This window comes from Alligator sinensis, unplaced genomic scaffold, assembly GCF_000455745.1.
Source record: "Alligator sinensis unplaced genomic scaffold, ASM45574v1 scaffold1485_1, whole genome shotgun sequence".
In the NCBI taxonomy this organism is placed as follows: Eukaryota; Metazoa; Chordata; order Crocodylia; family Alligatoridae; genus Alligator; species Alligator sinensis.
This window is the reverse complement of record NW_005842962.1, coordinates 53,908-70,617: the sequence shown is the minus strand read 5'-3', so window position 1 is coordinate 70,617 and position 16,710 is coordinate 53,908. Positions and strand designations below refer to the sequence as shown.

Genomic DNA, 16,710 nt, shown 5'->3' with positions numbered 1-16,710 from the left:
TTGATTGGCCTTCAAGGAGGGTGGAAGCGCAAACTCCTGTTTTATGGTTATGAAGAGTTGGGACAAGAGCCCTGAGCAGGAGAGAGATTCTGGTATCCATAGTGAGTTCAAGGAAAGGCATATACTCCATCCCCTAGAAATGGGGGGATTTTTTACCAAGACTTCTAGTTTCTACTGTGACCTATGGTAGAGGGCTAAGTTCTGAGGGTGAGGGCAAGTTCAAGATTGGAAGTCTTTTCAGTTCCCCCTTCCAAAATGTGACTAGTGCCTAGTTGTTAAATCAGAAGTGATGAGAGCTGTAAGTCAAGACTGCTTGTCTTGGGTATAAGTAGAGGAGTGCATTATACAGCAGGCCTCCTAAACTTTATGCAGATTTTAGAACTGCATACAGATGTTATAGTGAAAGCTGATATTTTTCTGAACTACCTATGAGAGTTGGAAGCCTGTGTACCAGGACAGCTGATGAGAGCTTAGTGTTTACATCCCTTAAACAGCTTGGCAAATCTTAGCCTAAGCAAGAGAAAAGGAGCCTGGCTACCTGCTGTAGGCCCCACTAGACTATGGATTAATAAAAATATTATTTAGTGCATATACAAATTGTACAAAGGTTCTGCTACAGCACTGATCAAAACAGGCCACACTGGGGCAAGTCTACACATTTATTAATGTATAATTAACTACTAAATAAATGTGCAGTAGCCCGAGTTACTGTGCACTAGTGCCAGTGAACCCCTTTTTAGTGATGCTACTGTGCAGTACCCTAATAATACTGAGCAGTAGCGTATTAGCACTGTCCATACTGTGATGTGCTACTGTGCAATATTATTAGGCTGCTTCACAGTTAACATCTCATGTATAAATGCCCGCTGAAACCAGAATTGGGCATACCTTATATAGCTTACAAAGAAGTGCTGGGAAAGTGATATTGTTAGCCCATATTGGTGCCTCGCATGGCCAGTGGATAGAGTAAATGATTAAGACCAGCCAGGACACCAAAACAAGAATTGAAGTGACCTAGTAAAAAGGTTCCTTTATTTAGTAGTAAGGTTGCACAATCTGGTGAAAACTGGGATGTGGCTGGTGTCACCAAAAGTTGTTAGTAATTGTTGAGAACTAGGATGGACATGCTGTAAATATGAAGTAGTTCTGAGTGACGGATAAAACGCTATGATGCATTTTAATGACCTGGGGGGTGCTATGTTATGCCCATGTCTTGCCTGCAAGGAATCCAGTTAGCACTGCATAACAGTTGGCCATGGATGTTAGTGACTATGCTTATTTGTGGACAATAAAATCAGTTGAGCTTTTGTTACCAAGAATCAAGCCTCTCTAATAATAAGGTTGTCAATGGACAGAGGCTGCATGCAGCAGCAGTCAGCACAACAGATGGCATTGTGACACACTGGATGGACACACAGGCCACCCAAATGAGGGAGCCTGGTAACACCTAACCCCTACAGGCAGGTGACCACCTTGATAACACTGACAGTCTCATGATGGCTCTCAGTGACAGTGTACCAGAAAGCAGTGAGCTCTCTGAAAAACACATTTTGTTTGGCAGCAAAAGTTCTCAGTGAAATGGTTCTATGCTGATATTTTGGTCACAGCAAAAGGCTTCTTGTGTTTAGCTAAACATTTCTAGTGACAAGGTTGATTACAGCACTTTTTGAGGAAGCAGATTCAAAGCCTATCTAGGTAAAGAGGGTGAGGGGCAAGGATCCAGGTCTCCTACACTTAGAGAGATGGTCTAAATGCTAAATTCCTGAATTAAATGGTGAGAGGTCCCTCCTCTTCCTTTTTCCTTCCCACCGCCTGCCCCCCTCGTTCCCCTTTCAATCCCTAAGATCTGCCAAGAGGAACTTGCTGGAGGTGCCATCAGTGTGCTAGTTCTGTCTACATGGAAGGTCACTGTTAGTAGTCACTCATCAGCTATGGAATTTCCTCAGTCTTGTTGCTCACCAAAGCCTGAGCCTTTTGGACTCTGAGACCAGGACTTCTGGTCCCTGTATTCACTGACTGTCTGAGCCTCTGTCCCCCATCAACCCACTCCACCCAGTGAACTACATACTGGCTCAATGCCTGCAGAGAGAGTTTCTTCTTTAAGGGGATGGAGTGCACCTAATGTCATGTGCAGTGAAGCAGGAAGCCCTTCTTAAACAAGATGCCATTTATCAGCTAACTGCAATATAACAGGCATTGAGATCCAATGCCTAAGCTAAATATCAGGCAGACAGTGAAAAACCCAGGTTATTTCCTCTTCCTTCTGTTTTCCTCCCCCCTACCCCTTCCCATGGCTTCTGTCCCTGGAAGGTTTTTTTTCACGTCAGTCTTCTGTACTGAGGCTTCTTTGCCTCTCCTGGGTGCCAATTATGGAAAGGAGTCTCCGGGGTCTCCGTTGTGCCTCTGCCGGGGCTTCAATCCAGTTGGGTTCAGGAATGTCTTCATCTGCAAATTTAATCCATAATATTCTTCTAGAAACAGATGGTAATGTTACAGAGATACTGCAACCATGATGATCCAGGAAATATGTAAGTGGCAGGGAATATTTTATTTTTATTTTTGGAGGGGTAGACTAATTGCATTTCAGAAGATGAATACTTTGCATTTGAAAGCTTGTCTAACTTTATTCCAACCATTGATCCAATAAGATATCACCCCCAAAAATGCTTGCTGTTCTAGGAACTGAGACACTTAGGGTAGAGCCCCACCTTCATTTCCAAATCAAATCAAGGCCAATGTTAATCCATTCGTTCCCAGTGTACAAGAGTGTACAAGAACATCCGGGAAAACAAGACATGCAATATTATCATAAAGATTGCAAAAACACACATTTTGCTCTGTGATATTGCAACATAATACCATATTCTGTGTTAAGAAAAGATGACAGGAAACACAAAACTAAAGAGATCATCATGAGTATTGGGGGTAGGAGCCCAATCATACTTCCATTCACCCCCCTACAAAACCAGAGAAAATTGCTGCTGCAGCTCAAGTGAGGGGAATATTCTTCAGGCTGATCCCACACTTTAGGGTCCCTAAAAGCAGCCTGTGTACCTAGAAGTGACTGCCAAATAGCGGTCTCCCTGCAGGAGCCTAAAGGCTTATGCGCTTCGGGATAGTGGCAATACTAACTTATCACGCATAAATAAGTTTTCCCTTCAGGAAATATGTACTTGATACCAAGGAGCTCTGACTACTGTGGACTATTTTTCTATGCTGAGCTGCATTTTTACATGTTTTGCAAGTTTTCACAGCATCTTCAATACTTATATTCATACTGACTCAGTATAGAGCATCCCTTGCTTTGCCTTTCTCAATGCCAAAATGCCCCTCATGGATGCATCTACATAAGATGTTTTCTGCGGAGATGCCTAATCAGCTCTGCAGTAAAGTGTCTACATCTTCACATGTGGCTGTATTAGGTCACAGGAAACTAATAAACTCCGCTGTAGATTAGTACTTGCAAACACCAGTACTGCACTACAGTGGAGTTTGTTAGTGTGCAGCAATGCAAGTGTAGATGTGGCTGGCTAGGGTATGAGGGTGCTCTGGTGCAGGGGCTGCCTCCTGGCTAGCCCCACATTGGAGCACCTTCATGTCCCAGCTAGCTCCTCTGCAGCATGTTGAGCCAGGTTAGAGCAGCTGCGGGCTGGCAGGCTGACCCCCTGGACCTTCTGCCAGGCGGGGCTGCTCCAACCCAGCTCAATGTGCTGCAGTTCTGGACACGCATTTAAAAGTGGTGCCCAGGAGCAATAAGCTGTGGCACAATATATGCTGGTGTTTGTTGCATCACATTAATTTCATGCGTAGGCAAGCCTGTGTATTCTATGTATAACGTCTTGCTATAACACCCTTGAAACATTAAGCCTTGAGCCCTTAAACAAAATGCCATCTAGTACTGAAAATGCTACCCTAACTGATAATAAGGGCTGGGTATCTCTTTCACAAGCCACCCAGCACAGATAGCTAGCACCACTTCTTGTAATATGTCATCCTGAGCAGTAACTTCTGCAGTGAGTGCCTACATTTTACCTGACATACAACTTGGTGTTTTAGCAGACTTACATATACTATGCCAGATTCAGCTAGAGCCCTCATCCAATGGGGGAAACTTGGGGGAGGGGGAGTCAGCAAAGACTTGACCATGCCACTGCTGTCAGCCCAGCATCCCATGCATTCATTTCCTGCAGGCTCCAGCTGGAGAGAAGGAGGACCACTCCTGGGACTTCCCCTGGCTCCAGTTCAACTGCAGATAGCAGCAGCACTGAGCTGCTAGATAGTCCTTGCTCCTACCAGTCCTATGGAGAGCCCCTGCAGTTCAGAAGTAACGCTGAAATGGGAGACCTGCCTGCCACCATCACCACTATTCCCAGCCAAGCCCTGAATTCTGCAATGCTACTTTCCAAACCTGACAGCCAGAGCGGGTCAGGAGCAGCCCTGGGGTTCCCTCAACCCCCAGGCCAGCTGGGGAGAATGGCAGCAGTTGATAGGTTCCCCCCTTCTTGCACCCAGAGGGACCTCTACTGGAGAAGGATGTGGGAAATGGGAGGGGAAGGGACGTGCCTGCGCTGGAGGAGAGGGGCTACTGAGAGCAGTGGGGGGGTCTTAATTTTGAGGACTCCAAAAAGCCCCCAGGAGTGCTGTGATGTGGTCTGACCATGGGGGGGGTGGAAGGAGTGGGGTGGTGCAACCGCCCTGTAGCTCTAGTGGAATCTCCTGTACCTGTACCTACATCTTCGGTAAGAATGTGCACATGGACCTTCAGCAGAGAGCAGTGATAATGTAATAAAGTCACACTCCCTGTACTTATGGTAAACTGTAATTATACATAAGTGTAATTATGTATTATAATTATATATAATTAAGACTAAATAATTATCTAGTCTTAGATAATTTTACAATAATAAAGTAAATTTGTATAATTTTACAATAATAAAGATTCATAAATAAGCAAGGATATATTTAATTCCTTCACTGATAGCAGGATTCTGCCCATCAGTCTCCTGATGGCCTTTATCATCTCAGCATTTCTCAGTGTGTAAATCATTGGGATCAGCATGGGGATAATTGTCGAGTAAACAACGGAGGCCAACTTGTCCATGGGGAATTGCCTGAACGGGCAACCATAAATGCTGGGGATGAATATTAAACACATCACTGTGACATGGGCTCCGCAAGTAGATATGGCTTTGCACTTCCCATCCATAACATGAGCTCTTATGTTGACTAAAATGACAGTGTATGAAATAAGTAAGACTATGGTGGTTACTGGAACAAGCATCCCACCATTTGAGACCATCAGTAAATCCATCAAATAGGTTGTCAGTGCAAGCCAGCTTGATGATTTGAGGGATATCACAATAGAAATTCTCCAGGACATTAGGTCCACAAAATGGTAACTGGAGGATCAGGTCAATCTGAATAAAGGAGTGAGTCAATCCACCTATCCATGCCCCAGCCACTAGCCCCACACACATTTCCCAGCTCATGATATTTGAGTATCACAGTGGTTTGTTGATGGCCACATACCAATCAATTGCCATCATCACCAGGAATAATGCCATTGTCCCCCCAGTGAAGTGAAAGAAGAACATTTGGAAGATGCATTCATTGAACAAGATGATTTTGCGCTGGAAGGGGAAACAGGAGAGTAATTTGGGTGCATTGACTGAGGAGTCACTGACATCTAGGAAAGCTAAATTGGCCAGCAGAAAGTGCATAGGGCTGTGGAACCGGTGGTCTGAAATTACTGTGATGATGATGGTGAAGTTTCCCAGCCAAGTTGTCACACAGAGTATAAAGAAGACTACAAAGAGAAAATACTGTAGCTCATGATTCTGAGTAAGGTCCAAGAGGATGAATTCTTTCACAATTGTGGAGATGAGATTCTGTTGTTCAATTTATTCTCTTCAGTTCGTGCCCAAAAAGGAAACGGAAATTATAAGGGTTATGATGGAAACACAGTGAATTCCTGCTAATACATCAATTTTGACTCCACATGTACAAAGACAGATTTCAGTTTCCTGCGTTTGCTGAATTCAGCAATTGTCCTCAGCCCCAGTGGTAAGTAACACTGCTTCAGCAGACTTGGAAAGATAGCTGGCCAAACTGGCATCAAACTCAAGGGACTCTTAACATCCCTGCCTGTGGGCAGACCCAGCAGCCAAGGGCAGTGAACCTATAAGCTCCAGCTTCCCAGGTCCAGTTCTCATCCTCCAAAAAGTCTAGACATAGGCAATCTTCCTTCAACACATGGCCTTGGGTTCAGTGAAAGGAAACATTTCATGCTTGAGCAGACCAGCATTTTTTTAATGAAATTTGGTTTTGTCAGAAATTTTCCAATCAGTCCTATCTCTGATGATTTCTAGGGTCACCTCTGGCCCTGGGAAGTAAAGAGGAATAATTGATACAGAAAACAATTACCAGCTCACCACTGTCTCCATTCTATTCCTTATCTCTCTCACTCTGTTTTCCAGTGGGTCTACATATTGATTGTAGAGCCCAAAGATCTGCAACTGGGATTGGAAGGATGGGTGATCTAGCGCCGGGGATGGGAAAGCAGCCCAGCTGGGCTGCCTTGCTGCCCCTGGCACAATCTACCTAAGCTAAGGAGTTGATTTTAATTTCTGCCTTGCTACAGACCTTCTTTGTGACCATAAATAACTACAGTTTTACAAGGACAATAAAGTCATATATCTGGTCCTCAGTAAACTAAAGCAAATGTTGTAGTTCCTGAACCACCTGGGGAACTTTGATAAGCCCAAACACTGTGTCCCAGTTCCACATTTCTAACATGGGGTCATGATGCTGAGTTTCTGGTTAAGAGAAGGTAAAAACCCTACATGTTTATACTAGGGTTAGAGTGATCCCATTGTTACAGGTCACGCTCTCCTATTATGTGAACATACAGGCACTGCCCTGCCTTCCTTCTACTTTTCCCTTTCTGGCTATAGCCCATCTCAGGTTATAACATCCAGGAAGCCAGGCTTGGATGGAGTGTGGCACAGGAAATTTTTAGATGGTTATGTTTAGGAAAGGGTCTTAAAGCTGTTCTTCTCCTTATTCCCCTAGGCTCCTTTGGTAACGTCACCCAGTACTTGTAAAGACCTTCAGAGAAGAGACCCTTCCCTCTCATAAGCACCTACTCTAATTTTCCCCACCATATCTCTCTTTCCTTATCAGAGATGCCCCTGAGCATGCCCCTGCAATAAGTATGCCTAACCAGAGTGTTTCATTGTGCTGTAGATGAATGTAGTACCTCACACAACCTGCTGGGCCAGTGTTCTCAGAGATGCTGCTACCCAAAGACAAAGGATGCCTAGAGAAAGTCAAATGTCAGGGCTGTTCATTGTCCTGCCAGGCACAGGGAGGTGGTCCTGGATCCAAAGAGGACATGGGCCCAGAAATCCTCCCTTTATTCATTCTGTGACCACTGTACGAAGGCAGGCACTATTACCATTTTTCTTTTCCCCGCTAAAAGTCCCCTGAGATTTACTGACAGGATGCAAGAAGTCTCTGCTTTGGAGGTTTAGCGATTCTGTCACAAGAGAATTAATTAAAAAGTTTATGAAGATTTTCCTTTTGTTTATGATTACCATGAACCACAAAACTCTTCTTCTACCAAGTTGACCTCTTGGACTGTTTCGGGCACAAAGGAAGAAACAGCCATCTGACTGGCCTCTAAAAAAACAGAGAGACTCTCAGGACTCCTGGGTTCTGTCTCTACCTCTGGGAAAGAACTCAAAACTGGGACTGGGGTTTCCTCCAAGGACCTGTCCAGTCCTACCACAAGGCAATTCAAATAAACACAGAGCAGCTCTTCAGTGAGTACAAAGTCAGCATTATCTTTAGTCATACTCTCTGCTAGGTGATTAGACTGGCTGAGAGCAGGCATAGTTCAAGATTCATCATAAATCCAGAGCGTGTTTTTATTTCACTCTTTTTATACAACAGAAGTGTTTATATCAAGCACACATCATTGCACCTTACAACGTACTGGTTAATGCTCTTTAAAATTGCACAGCTTCCCAAGTTCCATAACTTCATGAGTCATTGTTTCAACAGTTTGTGAGAAGGTAAGCCTGACCACCATCAAGGGAAGCCAATTCTCCCTGTATCGGGATAGAATTTAGGTGCCTTTTGGGAATTTCAGGCTATAATTCCCAGTCTCTCACAGATGCCTAAATCAGGACTGTAAGTAGGTGCCTAAATCAGGACTGTAAGTAGGTGTCTAAATCTGGAAAAGAGGCAGGACATCAGATGCACACCCCTCCTCAGCACTGGCTACTGCTTACCCAAAGCACCCACCCATTTTGTGTACTGAGTGTTTGAATGCCAGTCTTATGCCCTATTTAAAGTATAGAGAACATCTGCATGCTAAATTTTCCCTGCCTGGCAGCAGCATCTTCATGCACAATATGCTGTTCCCAGTGGCCTGCCTTCTTACTTGAAATCAGCATAACCACTTCTATGCAGTGTTCGCTAAGTTAATTATCTCTGATGGGCATTTGGGCCAGTTACCCAATACTGACCATCACACCTATAGTGCAATTCAGATATGGCTGTGCTTCTTCTTGTTTGTGGGGCAGTCCACACAGAAGCACAACATGCTTAGCATCATCATTTTCAGGCAAACTAAATTTACCATGTAGATGTAGTCTAAGAACCAAACATAGATTTGTGCATCCTAAGTAGGAGGCCAGGCACCTAGAAGGTAAGCAAAAGAAGGCTTAGGGCTAAATTCAATTTTTCTTTTTACTCACCTAAATGGCATATCAACAGCTGTATAATTATAGCTTATGGCACTTACAGTTTCAGATTTTTATTCTGTTTTGCATCAGGGAGAAATAACCATGCACAGCTATCTACTTCTAGTGGTTTTGAATCTCCTCCCACTATTTTAACCCATTAGGCTCTTGGTGAGGACAGGTGCCTAGGAAGTAAGAAACCCATGTTCTAGGTTCTCTTAGCCAGAAGGCAATTGAACCTTTATTTTCCAGGAAAGTACACCAGGTCATATGTTATCCATTACCAAGGCCCTTCTCCCACTCTACTCCTGACACTGAATCACATTACCTTGCATTTACCATTCACTGAATAAACATCACTGGGGAGATTCGTGCTGCACTGGGGAAGGTGGCAGCCCGGATACCAGAGACTCCTACTACACAAGATAATATCCATCTCAACAAGCCAGACAACTTCCACCTGTCTTTCTCCTGCAACTGCATATCTTCCATTCTTGGCTAGCCAATGGGCCAGCTTCAAAAGGAAGATGAGAGAGAAGCCTGGTTAATGCCTTACTGTGACTTGGTGACTTTTTGGAAAATAGGAGATGTATGTTAAAATTCCCTCTGGTGAGGGGGGTTAGAACCTGAATTTCCCTCTCCTTGGGCAAATGCTCTGCGCAACAGGCAAGTGGATTAAAACCTCAGAAGAGCTGCCCTGCTACTCTTACTCTCCCATTTAACATCCTCTACTCATGATTTTGTGCCCATATACAATAAGAGAGCTAACTCAGCCTTATGTGCATACCTGGGAAACCCTAATTCACTGTGTATCTACTCGGCCAGACAGAGCACAATGAAGCCCTACAGAGCATACTTAGTGTCAGCTGTATGCTTGCACATGCAGAATTAAATCACAGTCTCTGTATAAGTGCCAACAATTGTTACTCCCTTTTAAACAGAAAGAATTTAACCCTTAGAGTTACATTAGTACCTTTTAGGATGTGGTACTTATATACTCTTCAAAGCCCCTGTAGGTGCTTGTGTGCCCCTTTGGATGCTTAAATTCTTTGAAAATTTTCCTGATAAAATAGGTTCCCGGGTTTCCTCCTTAAAGAATGATTTGTGTATTTTATCCAGTGCCTGTTTAGTGTAAAAAGAATAAACATTTGGGGGGCAGAGGCCATAGAGTCCCCACCCAGAATATTATATTGATGGCTGTTCCAGGGCATCTCTTGGGAAAAGGGGAGTGGGGGGGGGTGTTTGAACCCCTTCAAGCTGAGGAAGGAGTTGAGTGAAGGACTCCCAACAACCTGAGAGTTAGGTGTGGGATAAGAACACCTTCCCAAATGAGGACCACAGGGAAAATAGGCAAGGATCCAATCTCGTCCATTTTGGACATCAAGGTGAAATCCTCTACTCCCTCCAGTACTGCTAGTCCTCTGTTTTTATATCCAAGGATGCAAGATGTATAGTAGAGCTTGCTAAACAGGATAGTCTTCAGTTTACTAACATTACTTTTTTTTTTTTTTTTTTAATGAAAATTTTTTTTTTTTTTTTTTTTTTGGACCCTGCCCAAAATTTTTAAAATTTTTGCACTACTAACATTTCTTTTTTTTTTTTTTTTTTAATGAAAATCTTTTTTTTTTTTTTTTGCTTGGACCAGTCCCAGAATTTTGAAAATTGTTGCACAAAATGAGAAAAAAAAAACTATTATGCAATATCAGAATTGTTTTCAACAGTGATGAAATGAAATACTCTGATGTTCTCCAATCTGGAAAAGTATATCAACCAGAGGCCATTTTTACTTCCGGTTTCATGTCATTTGCAGGGAATGGAGGGTACAGGGAGAGAAAACCTGGAGACAGTACACTTTACTCTTTCATAAACACAAAACACTAAGCAAACAATCAAAGATGAAAGTGGAGATGACAGAAGAGACGGTCAGTGAAATGAAGGGAGAGGAGGCACCCTGTACCACTTCAGGTTGACCAACAGGTTGGTCACAGGGTAGGCAGATCTGGATACTCTCCATCACGGTGACAGTAGCTCCAAGGTGGCCAGTGCAAAGAGGACCAGTATCTCCCTTATAGACTGACTTGATACTGCCTTGAGGCCCGGGGTGTTGTTGTGAAGAGCTTAGTTGACTAGCTACCAACTGCACAAAGCTGGGCTTTGTTCCTGGCTCACTGCATGTGGTACATGAGTACATAATAAGGTTGAAGAAAAAACACAGGGAACATAACTAGAAAATCTTTAAGCGCTATTTGGTGACTGATTAAACCAGCTGGTAAAGGGGGAATATACAGGGACCTGACCCCTACCCCAGAGCCAGATAGAGCTAGTAGCACCAGTGCAGCTTGCAGAGAGCCTGGCTATAAGGGGCAGCAGCAAGTAGCAGAGTTAAATAGGCTGCAGGACTTAGAATGCTGGGCTGCTGTGGAGGGAGTCAGCATCACTTGGACCCTATTAACAGTGAGCTGGGTCAGAGGACTGGAAGAGGGAGGGGTAAGGGGTCATATAAGCCTGAGCCTGGAGCTAGAGGTTCAGACTGGCTGAGATCCACAGAAGCGAAGGGGTACTGCTGGGAGCCTCCCAAAGATAGTGCGCCTAAATCTGCAAGCATCAGGGAGAGGATCTGCAGGCAGAGCCAGCTGCCGGGAGGGAAGTGAACTACCTAGAACGTTGCTGGAACCAGCCAGCGACATGGGCTAGGAGTTTAAGAGCGCTGCAATAGTTAGTGGCCCAAGGGGGAGTTTGTATCTGAGTCATGATTTGGGCAGCTTGTGTTTTGGAGTTTGTCCTCTGACTGGAGAACTGAGTTGTGGCTACAGTGGTGGTTTGGAGGCCCTAGGGAGTGCTTGGATGGTACCTAGTGCTTTGAGCCCCACAAGGGACAGTGATATGAGGGGCTAAGAACAAGAAGCAGAGGTCCAAAAACAGTGGGTTAGGGCTGAGGCTCTCAAGTAGAAAAAATAGACCAAAGGTAGGGAGGATGAAAACTGAATTACAACTAAGTGATACCTCTGAGTCATGGGTGTGCTATGAGGGTGGCTGAAGGCCATGATTATAGCCCTGAAGGCACAACTGTAGCCAGGGATCAACAGTTAGGGTCTGGAGGTACCCAATGGTGTGATAAGGCAGAGAAGTCCTTTTGGCTGTGTTAAAGGGGAAGCATACTCTAAAGAAGCTGGATTAATGACAAACCCCGAGGAATGAGTTTAGGGGTGGAGAAGCCCTGAGAAGTGAGCCAGAAGGGAGGGTGCTGAATAAGCTACTCTAGCCCCTAGAGAGAGCCTCCCCTAGGTCATTACAGTAACACCAAGGCGTGATAAATGAGAAGCAGGATGCTAGAGGCAGCTGGGGAGCAAAACCAGATAAATGAAGCTGCTAGGGGGTGGCCTTGAAGCTCAGGTCCTGTCACGGGGGTTACACATTAGAAGTGTTATAGTTGCATCTTTTATATGTCTGTCGTATACTGAATAGTTACAAAAAACAATTAGGCTTCAATAAATAAGAAAAACAGTTAGCAGTTTAGCAGTCATCACATAGATAATCATGCAAATGTATTATATTTTACTACTTCATTATCCATAACTATTACTTGTCTCCTTACTGTTGAACTCCCTTTCAAGCTACCCTGTCTTTCTGGCAGGTGTGTTCTTGATTGTCTTCCAGGAGTGATCTGCAAGGGCCTTAACTTTCTGCTTATTATATTTTTGGCAGGCCAACCAAGTCTTCCAGGAAGGTATTGCCACCTTCCAGGAAGGGAGAGGAAAGGCAGGAAATGTAGTTAAATGTTGAAACTTGGTTGAACTCAGGAGAAGAGTTGTTGGGGGATTGTAGGGGAGGGAAGCTAGATAGAAGCTGAGGCTCGGTGGCACTACAGTTCTGCTGAAGTCTTCATTGAAGAGTATCAGGCCTATAGGGCCTTTAGCTTATACACAGTACCATAACAAGGGAGGGGCGAGCAGAGCAACTGCCCCAGGTGCCAGAGCAAAGGGGCACCAACAGATGCTGCCCAGCCAGGGCAGAGCCGCGAGCAGCTTGTCTGGGGAGGCGTGGGAGAGCAGGGGTGGGGCAGGGCAGGTCCCACCACTGTACACCCCCGGGCAAGCATGGGGGAAGGGGGTGTCCCTTGGATCTGTGTATGGAGCGAGGGTGGGCTGCCACTTTAGGCTTGCCCCAGGCACCAAACTTCCTTGCTACAGCACCATTGATACAACAGGGAGAATCACCTAGATAACCTTTGAAAGTGCTTTCCATTCCTATTTTCTGAACATGAGTTCTCTTGTGGAGAAGAGAAGACTGAGGGGGATTTGATAACAACCTTCAAATACCTGAAGAATGACTACAAAGTGGTTGGAGATGGGGATCAGGACTAAAAGTAATAACCTCAAGCTGCAGCAGGGGGAATCTAGGTTGGAAATTAGGAGGAAGTTTGACTGTGAGGATGGTTGAGCATTGAAACAAGGTACCTAGAGAAACTGTAGATTCTCCATCCTTGGAAGTTTTCAAGAACAGGTTAGAAAGATGCTTGGCTGGCGTGGCTTGGTCAGATATGATTTTTGCCTGAGCATTGGGCTGGATTAGATCACCTTGTAAGGTCCCTTTCAGCCCTACTTTCCGATGATCCTTTATTATTCTAGGGTTTTGTACTAAATACTTAAAATAGATTTTGGTGACTGGAAGGTGGAAGGTGGGGACAAAGTGTATTTCTTCCACAGGCACCTCCTCTTTCCCACATCACCCATATAAGCAGTAAATAAACACACATGACACTCCAGGTGATGAAAGAATAAAAAACAGTTGTTCTGTTTGCATTATTTTAAATGAAGCAGTTTTAAGAAGATCTAGGAAAGATGCTTCACCGATTAACTGTTCTCAAATAAATTCTCAAATAAAATATTTGCCCTTTGACTACAGAAACGTATCAGAAAGGTAAAAAAAAGCAACAATGTAATTCATGGTCAAAAGCTGCCAACAAAACCAATTAGGGTGGCATATTCTTTTTCCGGATGCCTAGACAACCAGTCCCCAGAATGCTACTGACACACCAACTGGCACACTACTCCTGTGTTTGTAGCCCTGCACACCTGAATGGCTTGTATATGCTCAGAGATAGTGTTAACCTGTGTCACCTAGGTGCCTAGAAAAGACTAGAATGCCCTTGGTGAGTGAGAGAAAGTCATCTTGAATGGACTTTGGTAACTAACAGTAAGAAGCAATGCTACAACAGAAGGTGTGTACCACTCCAGAAAAGGTTGAAAGAGGGAGAAAAAGGTCATTCTATCTTTGCTTTCACATGTAGGTTTATGAATCAGTCTGCACCATTTTCTAGAATTGGTTGAAAGAAATGACACCTGTTTTTACACACATCAACCTCTTTTTCTTTTTTTTAAATGGAGAGGTCACAGTAGAGTCCTTTATCTTTCTTTTCTCCTCTCTCCTCACTCCCCCCCCCCCCCCCCCCTCTTGTTTTCTTTGGATTTGTTTTTTTTCAGTTTGGAAGCTTAACAGGGAAGATACTTAAATATTGTTAACATTTCTCAAACAAGAAGTGAAACATTTTATAACCATTTTAATAATATCCATAAACATTTGGAGGAAGGAAATATCCCAAACAAAAATGTTAAGACAAATTACGAACTTTAAGCAGTGTGCTTTTTATCTTTTTATAAGGTAATACATAACTAAAAATCTTTATTCACAAGAGTTTTACCAGGTCTAGAGTTCTTTGTTCAGTACATAAATGGAATCCAATTCATTCTCAGAGTTGGTGCAAATTTTTTGGAAAGCTGAGCTGTACACTGTGCTCTTCATTATTCCAATTAAAGTTTCAATTTCATTACTTCCTTCTGGAGAACAATATTCTCCTCATTAACCTCCAGATAACATTTTTCATCTCAGCATTTCTTAGGGTGTATATGATTGGGTTCAACATTGGAGTGATGAGAGCGTAAGTGACAGAAACTATCTTGTCCACTGATAATTTCTTGAAGGGTCGGTCATAGATGAAGATTTCTGGGATAAATATTAAGCTCATGCCTATGATCTGGACAGCACAGGTAGACAGTGCTTTGTGCTTTCCATCTGTGACATGTTTCCTGATTTTGACTAGGATGATACTATAAGATATGAGCAAAATCAAGAAGATGAAGGCAAGGAGCAGTCCGCTATTGGAGACCATCAGCAGCTCAACTAGGTAGGTATTAACACAGGCCAGTTTGATGACCTGTGGGACATCACAGTAAAAATTATCCAGGATATTGGGTCCACAGAATGGAAGCTGGATGATCAGTGCAGTCTGAACAATAGAGTGAGCAAATCCTCCCAGCCATGATCCTATCACCAGTCCTGTGCACACGCCCTGATTCATGATTGTCAAGTAATGCAGTGGTTTATGAATGGCCCCATACCAATCAACTGCCATCACCACAAGGAGAAAGACACCCGCACCTCCAGTGAAATGAAATAAGAATATCTGGATGATGCACCAGCTGAAGGATATGGTTTTGGTCTGAGAAGCAAGGTCCCACAACAATTTGACGGCTGTAACTGAAGAGTCGTTAATATCTATGAAGGCCAAGTTGGCCAGAAAGAAGTACATTGGAATGTGGAGATGGCTGTTGGTGATCACCACAATGATGATGGTGAGGTTGCTGAGCCAGGTCATGAGATAGACTAAGAAGAAGACCAGGAAAAGGAGATATTTCAGCTCTGGACTCTGGGTGAGACCCAAGAGGACAAATTCTGTTACTGTGGTCGTGAGGTTCTCCACTTCCATTGATTATCCTTAGTGTATATTTGCAAAGGAAACATTAGTGATAAACACAATAGACTGGAGTTTTAAAAAACAATTTCCATGGGAATTGAATCAGTTTTGTTCTACTTAGATAAGAATCTAATGGCCATGAATGATCATAAGACAGTGTCAAGCTGGAAATTTGTAATAGTGGCACTGGAAGTAAGATGTTCTTTCTGCATAGTTTCTAGTATTTCTGTTAACACTGAAAGTTAAATCCTATTTTGCTATGCAGCAGTAACCTGGCTGTATAAGTGCCTTTTTGGTTCTAATGCACAGTTTGTAATTCTATTTAAGCCTCTGGCAAAATAATATTGCACGCACATATTCATGCATGAAACAAATGGATGAGATGCTAGAAGCTGGATTTCCTACTTCTTGAGTGAGTACCCTAGCCACTAGGCTACAGGGCAAAAAGACATGGGGACTGTCCTTCTTGACCCTTCCTTCTAACACATGCTAGTTATGGATTCCTTCCCAGCTTCAATTTTGAGCAGATACATGAGGAAGTGAATGTGCCTGCATAGCTGCCTGGACAGAGTACAGACTACTGATTGTTCTCAGTACCCACATGGAGATTTCTGTATAAACATTGCACCACAAATAGAATTGCAAAGTACATGGCAATTACCTACCTAGGTTGTGAAAAAAAACCCCTTCCTCTCTGTCCTGCCTGGGGACATTCCACATACCCATCCTTTTTTACCTGTATGCTATTTGGTTTTAACCTGGTCACCTGGGCAACCAGGCCTGGTCATCTACGTGACTGGACTGGAGAAATTCATAAGGGAGGGGGGAGTTCACTCTTCCTTTGTCCTGCAAGAGGCATTTTGGGAAGAGGACGGGCAATCATTTTTGGAAACACACTCAAGCATTGGCCTCCAGAGCTCTTTCATTCTCTGGATGGATATGTGAATATACCAAGGTTATGTATTTTAGATGCATATTCAAAGGGTCCTCAAAACCATTCTGTTTTGCTCAAAGCTTTTTCCTCTAAAATCTCTTTGCTCCATAACCTTCCTAGTCTCATCCTTGCTAATCAGTAAATGCTATCTGTTACAGCATACCTAGATGTGGATTCTTGAGAGAAGGGTCCAGTCTTTTTGCCCTCTTTGCTCAGCCGAGCTGAGTGGGGTTTAGCTGTGTATTAATTAACACAGTCCCTCCTGAGTTTATCCT

General features: G+C 43.6%; 1 protein-coding gene and 1 pseudogene across 1 annotated transcript; both read right to left on the bottom strand.

Moving 5' to 3' along the window:
- Window positions 1–4,924: 4,924 nt before the first annotated feature.
- LOC102373353 lies at window positions 4,925–5,900 on the bottom strand (annotated as a pseudogene).
- An 8,674-nt stretch (window positions 5,901–14,574) lies between these two features.
- On the bottom strand, window positions 14,575–15,513 carry LOC102373104 (olfactory receptor 4D9-like). Its single transcript, XM_006036421.1, has one exon. It carries the CDS (start codon window positions 15,511–15,513, stop codon window positions 14,575–14,577), a length of 939 nt encoding a protein of 312 aa, XP_006036483.1.
- Between the last annotated feature and the right edge of the window lie 1,197 nt (window positions 15,514–16,710).